Source organism: Engraulis encrasicolus, unplaced genomic scaffold (genome assembly GCF_034702125.1).
Source record: "Engraulis encrasicolus isolate BLACKSEA-1 unplaced genomic scaffold, IST_EnEncr_1.0 scaffold_641_np1212, whole genome shotgun sequence".
Classification (NCBI taxonomy): Eukaryota; Metazoa; Chordata; class Actinopteri; order Clupeiformes; family Engraulidae; genus Engraulis; species Engraulis encrasicolus.
This window is the reverse complement of record NW_026945963.1, coordinates 12,378-20,000: the sequence shown is the minus strand read 5'-3', so window position 1 is coordinate 20,000 and position 7,623 is coordinate 12,378. Positions and strand designations below refer to the sequence as shown.

General features: G+C 40.9%; 1 protein-coding gene across 1 annotated transcript; it reads left to right on the top strand.

The window, feature by feature from the left end:
- Nucleotides 1–3,572: 3,572 nt before the first annotated feature.
- On the top strand, nt 3,573–6,094 carry LOC134444647 (prostaglandin reductase 1-like). Its single transcript, XM_063193899.1, has 4 exons — nt 3,573–3,618; nt 4,096–4,220; nt 4,652–4,697; nt 6,021–6,094. Exons 1-4 carry the CDS (start codon nt 3,602–3,604, stop codon nt 6,082–6,084), a joined length of 252 nt encoding a protein of 83 aa, XP_063049969.1. The 5' UTR covers nt 3,573–3,601; the 3' UTR covers nt 6,085–6,094.
- Nucleotides 6,095–7,623: the final 1,529 nt, after the last annotated feature.

The following is a 7,623-nucleotide window of genomic DNA, read 5'->3' as shown; positions in this document are numbered from 1 at the left end:
ATGTCCCCCTGTAGTTTTGTACAAGATCATTCCAAAGATCAAAAACATTGGATAAAAATGGCTACATTTTGTGAATTAATATACCCATCATATGTTTATCGTTCTTCAAAGGGCTGAAATTGGAGATAAAAAAAAATCTGTGTGGAGTAGTTGGGTGGGGACTTTGTGGATGTTTTTGCCAGTGTTTGTCGAACTTGCTGCCGCTGCAAAGTGGCCCTGTGCTGTTGCTCCTGCTGCTGCTGCTGCTGCTGCTGCTGAGAACACTGAAAGAGGGCTGGGTGTAACTGCGCCACTGCGACAATCTAGTAGCTGCACTGTCCGAGACAGTCATCTTGTGGTCAAGTGCAGAATTACAATCCTAAAGCTTTCAAATAAATGGTGAGGTGAGATTCCGGTCACCAAAAGTAGCCTACAAATGTCCTCAAGTAGGGATTATATTACATTATATTACATTACATTACGTTACATAACATTTAGCTGACGCTTTTATCTGAAACGACTTATAGTTATTTACAGAGTTTTGGTTACAGTCCCTGAAGCAATTTGGAGTTAGGGTGCAGGTTATAACAGGTGCCTTGCTCAAAGGGCACTTCAATCATGGATGGAGGTGTAGGGAGAGGTTAGTGTGGGATTTGAACCTGCAACTCTCTGAATTAAAGACCACCTCCATAACCATAAGGCCACGGCTGCCCCGGCCCTTACAAAAATCTACCATGGTTTACTATGGTTTCAAATCCCACACTAACCTCTGACCCCTACACCTCCATCCATGGCTGAAGTGCCCTTGAGCAAGGCACCTAACCCCACATTGCTACAGAGACTAGGGTGTCAGGGTTATGTGTGATGTAATGAACTGCAATGTAATGAATAATTATGCATAGCTGTAAACCAAGGTGAAATTCATTGTAAAACCATGGTTATTTTTGTAAGGGTATTGTTAAACCTTAGTTAAACCATCATTAAACCATAGTCAAACCATGGTTGACTCATAGTCACTATACCATGTACAAAAACTGTGAAGCCATGGTTCATGTTCGTAATGTGGATAACGTGTTGGGGATGCTGTGGCTGACTAATTAGCTGCTGGGGAGTCCAGCCCAGGTCATTTCCCAACCCTACCCCATTCCCCCATGGCTGCGTTTCCCAAAAAATCTCTAGTAATTAAGCCAAAGTAGTACTTATCACCAAAAGTTTATGCATAAAATAATTGTATTTGGTCCACATACAATGTTTTGTTCTACATGCAAATAAAATGCTTGCTAAAGTGCATGTGCGAATAAAATAGTGTATTTCTAAACTTTTAGTGATGATGTGAAACCTATTTCTGGTATATTGCCTAGGAGGCCCCTCATACGTAAGCACTAGGCTACTTACTTAGGCTACTACTTAAGAGTTTTTGAGGAACACAGCAATTTCCCATAGGCCTACCCCATTCCCTACTGATAGTCTGGCCATACTGTGCCCTGGACAATTGACCCCTTCAACAATGGACTATTTAATGATGTATTCTTTTTATTTTTTATGTATTTATTTGTTATTATTATTATTATTACTATTATTATTATTATTATTATTATTATTATTATTATTATTTTACAGTTTTTTCTCGATTGTTTACACACAATTTCGGGAAACATGTCTCAAATTCTCAAAACTCTACACACAAATCCAAAAACTCACGCACAACTGGCAAAACTCCTCACTTCTCCTGAGAAATGAATGCCTTAATAGCCTGGCGAGCCAAACCCCTACTGCAAAATTCAATTTGCGGCCGCTAGGGGCGTCTAGATTTCTAGGATAATGCCTCAACACAATATACTCTCTTCTAAAAAGACAATTTTGCTCTCAAATGACACAATCATTTTAATGCACACTCATATGAACCATTTGAACACAATGTGCATAGGTAAAACTAGCATGATGTACAGTAGACCTTATTTTGTTCAGTATTCCACTTGCTACAGAGTGTATTGTAAAGTAGCCTACTAAAATATTGTTTTTAGACTCAGAGCACACAGATGTGTGCCAATTGTCCATATTTTTTCTGACATTGAAAAAAGTTGCAATAATTTGCTGTAAAATATTGAGTAACTACATGAAATTGGTGTCTTGTATTACATATTTTAGAGATCAAAAACTAGGAAAAAAATGTGTGTGCTCACTGCATCCATTCCACTCGTCTTCATCAATATCACATGTAATGTGAGTCCTTATGGGGTGATGATTGCAGATTGTAAACACGCAGGCCTGCCGACAAGGGGGACACAGGGGCATGTTGTCACTGGCCCATGTACATAGGGGGCCCAGAATTGGGTCCCCATTACATTGTATGTAGTAGGGGGCCCTTTCAGATGACTTTGTCCAGGGCCCAGCGAAAGCTGTAAGCGACCCTGTAATTGTAAACAGATATGAAAGGAGTTTGCCAATGTGATGAAGTAGGCTACACATAGTAGGCCTATGGCAATTAATTTTAGTATGTTGAATGACCGTGTGTTCCATGAGAAAACCACTGTTTTAATTCATGAAAATTGTGTCAAGATCAGAGAATTGTGTGTAGCGTTTTGGGAAAAGTGTGCTTTAGAACTGACATTTGAGTGTAAAGATTGAATTGTGCTTGTAGTTGTAGACATTGGTTAGGGGAGTAGGGCAATTTTTGAATGTGTGCACTGGAAACAGTGTGGAAAAGCACTGCTTACAAAGCAGATCCTGGTATGTTCTAATTCTGCACGCAGTGTAATTACCAACATGGTAACTACACTGCGTGCAGAAGTATTAGGGCAGGCAAACAAGTTTTTTGAACATACAGGACTTGCTTGATCACGTTTTGCGTGGGCCCACACCTCGTAGCCTAAATAAAGTGGTGCACCGTGAAGAAGCAGTGTTGCGCTATTCTTTCCTTCAGTTGACTGAACATACAGGGCTTGGAAAATAGCCATCTGCGTGAAATTAACGCTGTCCAAAATAATTGTCCAATTTGCACATGGCCTATTCTGAAACATAACTCACTTGTGGGGCCTACTGAAAAGTTTGACTCACTCTGGTGAGTGCAGATATGGTGTGCGCTAATCGGGTGGCTCTAATGTAGAACCATTGTCCTATTAGCTAGACCATGTCTAATTATAGCCTGGCTATGAAGTTAACCTGAGAATAGGCCTACTTTGCGGTGTGTGTGGGGTGACAACTGTCTGTGAGTTTGTGTGTGTAGGCCTACATGTTAGAAATAAAAAAGAAAGAGAGAGAGAGACATGGACAGATGGTTGACATGGACAGATTTTCTTTCCACATTTACAGTCTTTCTTCTTACACTGACTAATACCAGATGCAACTAAGAAAATCTTTGGTAGTTCCACATCCTTTTTTTGCGAATACACCGAGCGTGAATGAGCGTCTGCCTGACAGACATGTCATCATAAAATCTCATCGACGATGCTACGGCTCTGCCGCTGCTGATGTACGTAGCCAATCAGAAATCACGCCCTCTATGACCCGGTGACTTTTGAGCCAATCAGAGATGTAGAAAGGACCAAGCGGGCGGTCTACTTGCTAACTTTCGCTGCAATGAAAATTGAAGTGTCGTCTCGCGGTGCTGTAAATTCATTCCATGGAGAACGACGCAAGGTAACGTTTCAACCTGGTGTTGTGCAACACTCCTTTCCCGAGGGTTTCTGAGTATACAGCAAACTCAAAATTTGCCATTTTTTCCGTTTAAATTAGTTTGGAGACTGCATGAAAACTGGGATGGAAACAATAGTCTACACCGTGGCGGCAAAATGTGGCTCACCTGCTAGCATGCATGCATATACCAACTCTTTTTTTTGTCACTTGTTTACATACAGTTATGTAAAGACAAAGTTGTCATATGCCTATTTAAAAGGCTTTTCGTCAATGGCGCATGACTTACTAATACCTCGTGCACGAGTTTGACAGTAGGATACAGAAACGGTAGGAGGAAGTGTGCAAGTGACGCGAGAAACAGTCATGTTATCTGATCAATGTGATAACGACGCTTGGGAGATTATTTCTACATACCGGTATGCAGCTCTGGTATCGACAAAAGAGGTAGAACTATCCACATACGTGTTGTTCTCTCAACAGTGTTCCTAAACAGAGAACCATGGTGCAAGCCAAAGTATGGATCCTTCGCAAGCACTTCGATGGCTTCCCCAAAGATAGCGATTTTGAGCTGAAGGAGGAACAGCTACCTGAGCCCAAGGATGGAGGTGAGTCAGTGGATTCTTGTTGCGCTGCGAGGATTCAGAAGTTGAATTCAATAGTGTTTCTCTCAGGAATGGGCTATTCGGTTTGGAAGTAGGCTACTGGTCTCAATTAATGGCACAAAGGTAGAATAAAATGGTGAATGAAAATGGATTGTCATTTTCCAGGTTATGATAAAGTTTTGGGTTTTTACTATTTTTCAATTTCATTAACAACAGTGTCTAGTCACTCACCTCCATTGGGTACAAGGGAACAACTGGTGTAATATCAGTGCTATGTAATATCAGTGTTGTAGTACTACTACCTACTTACACCACAAATGTACTCCTACGTTCTCCTTGGCCACCTCTGTAAATGCACAGGTAGGACTACTGTCTGGTGTTTCCTTGATACTGAAATCTGTCATCAGACGTGCCTGTTATGTCTTGTCTTGCAGAGATACTGCTGGAGGCTGTGTTTCTCAGCGTAGACCCTTACATGAGGTATGCATGACAGTATGATGTTATCCATCGTCAGCATTTCCTGTAGAACATTTGTTTGTCAAGGTGGGTAGTAGGCTACTCAGGGTGTTGACCTGTATATGTGACGGTCAATGATTGCAAGGTCTATTTCGTACAGTTTCATATGAAATGTGATACAAAACTGCCCAACCACCGAACCTGTAAACATTGTTTTCTAAAGCAACATTATCAGTACAAAATCTTAATAATGTTTTTGGGGGACCTACCTATTCAAAGTGGTAGGTGTTTGTTGTCAATATGAGTGCAGAAGAAACCCAAGTGAAAAAGAAATAAAGTCTGCGACACTGCTTGTCTATTGTGCTTGTCCTGTGAATTATGTAATGGAGCGCAACGTTTCAGCCTGTAGAAGAAACCCTACACATGCTATGATGGTTTTACATGCGTATCATGACTGGTTTTTATCCAATGGAGTCCTTGAAAGCCACCCGATAGGTTACATTCAGAATGATGAAGAGCTGTCCTTGTGTATTACATTGATCACATTGTTTGTGATTAATACATATTAGTCTTGCAAGGATTGAAATTCATGGACGTCCACTCTGAAGATCTAGATTCACAGTTGTCTATTGAAATTATAGAAATATGATATGAAATTGAAATATGTGGCATATTTTACCAACATTTTAGTTGCAAAATCCGAGCTGTGTGCTGAAAATTTTGTGTTGTGCGTCAAACCCTTTATACCTGAAGAAGGCCATGTCAGGTAAAAACATTGTGTATAATAAGCCGGGAGCAACAACAGAAATCAAAATTTTCCTCCTTTATTCTTCTTTCTTTCATAATTTCCCTCAGAACTCCGTAGACATTAGTAGGAGAATACTTGAAAGGGGTGGGAGTAGGGAGGCAAATTATCGATTAATTCATTAATCATTAGTTGATTGCCTTATCAATCGACTTACGATTAATTGATAAGCTATCCCCCCACCAAATCTCAGTCTTTCTCGGAAAACAAACTACTGAATCTAAAAATTGAAATTAAAAAGTGAGATAAAGTACTGCATTTAAATGAATTCTATTTAAATTCTTTCATCCACAGGTGATTTAAATAATCCCACTATTCACACCCTTCTTCACACACACACTCCTCACATGCCCATTTCACGTGGGTCTCTTGTCAGTTGAAATTGGCGATTGAGATTATTGTTTTTTAATCGATTAAAGTCGATTAATCATTTTCATCCCTAGGCTATGAGATGTGGGTGATGCCATATGTAAGCTGCTTTAAGGGTGAAGTTACTGTAGAAAAGTGGTTATTGACTGTCTTTTCTCTTCTCTCCTTTTCAGGCCTTTCAGCCGCGTGCGAATGCAGGAGGGAGATGTGATGATCGGAACACAAGTGGCCAAGTAAGAGCACAAACGCATACACACACACACACACACACACACACACACACACACACACACAAACACACACTGTAGTGGCATATCGTGTCTCCAAAGTTCGTTGTCCCACCTTTGCAGCTTGTCAACAACCAGTATTTGAATCACTCGACTGAGACCAAGTTTTCTTTTAAGATGTTTAGTAAAATAACTCAAAAAGTACAGTTACATATGAAATTAAAAGGCTCAGTACAGATCGGTCAAAAAACTGTGTTGCTTCCACCTTATCGCTTATCCAGCTGCAATCTGACCTTGAAAGTGCATACGGGCATTATTCATATTACGCATTACGTAGTGGAAGCCAAAATTACATTTCACAATAAAAGTATGCTTATATCTATCTTTTTATACTAACTCATTTATGCGTTCTAGAAAATATAATCACTATGAATTTCTTAAAATTAAATCAAGCATTTTTAAACATTTTTAACCTAAATTATTACTCTACATTAATTCCCCATTAACTGGCTCTTACATTACCCGGCCCCAATTGGTTAGGCTGGAAAACTAAGCAATTATCAACTTAAAACATTAAGAGCCGAAATACTCAAACAAAGAATGTCCACAATTATCAACTTGTCCTTCATTAATCCTCAGGCGTAGCTTCCTGAAGCAGACATAGCTTGTTCACAGGACGCTCCAGCGTGCTAGTCTTGGTTTTCACTTTCAATCTTCTCACAGCTCCACCCGAGTCTGGCAGTGTCTCCACTACTTTCCCCATGACCCAGGAGTTGCGAGGGGAGGAACTGTCCACCAACAGCACCACATCGCCTGCCATGAAGTTTCTTCTAGGCTTCAGCCATTTCTGTCGCTCCTGAAGAAGTGGAAGATACTCGCGTGTCCAACGGGCCCAGAATAAGTCTGCGAGATATTGGACTTGCTTCCATCTTCTTCGGGTGTAGGTGTCATCTTTGCTGAAGACGCCTGGAGGCAGGATTGGTTGAGCCTTCAGAAGCAGCAAATGGTTCGGGGTTAAAGGCTCTATGTCATTGACATCATCTGAAACACTTGTGAGCGGCCTGCCATTCATTATGCTCTCAACTTCACACATTACTGTATGGAGACAGTCGTCGTTCACTGCCTGATCCTTCAGTAGGGAATTGAGGATTCTTCGCGCAGTGCGAATTTGCCTTTCCCAAACTCCACCCTGGTGGGAGGCAGCTGGGCTGTTGAATATCCACTTTATCCCCTTTGGTTGCAGGTCTCTCTCAATTCTTTCATTATCCAACTGTTGGATGGCTTCCTTTAGCTCTCGTTCAGCCGCCACAAAGTTCGTGCCATTGTCGGACCTCATGGTGGTAACTTGGCCTCTCCTGCATATGAAACGGCGAATGGCGTTTCAGGGCTCCAGACTAACCTTTTGCACTGGTTGCACTGGTGCACCTAAATTTTTGTTTTAGGTGCACCAGCACACAATTTAGGTGCACCCAAATGTTCACACAGCACGCACGCACGCACCCCAGCTTTATAATAATAATAATAATAATAATAATAATAATAATAATAA

Coding starts and splice junctions, on each gene's coding strand:
- LOC134444647 (XM_063193899.1), top strand. Junction 4,221..4,651: donor ACCTGAGCCCAAGGATGGAG/GTGAGTCAGTGG, acceptor CTTGTCTTGCAG/AGATACTGCTGGAGGCTGTG. Junction 4,698..6,020: donor AGCGTAGACCCTTACATGAG/GTATGCATGACA, acceptor TCTCCTTTTCAG/GCCTTTCAGCCGCGTGCGAA.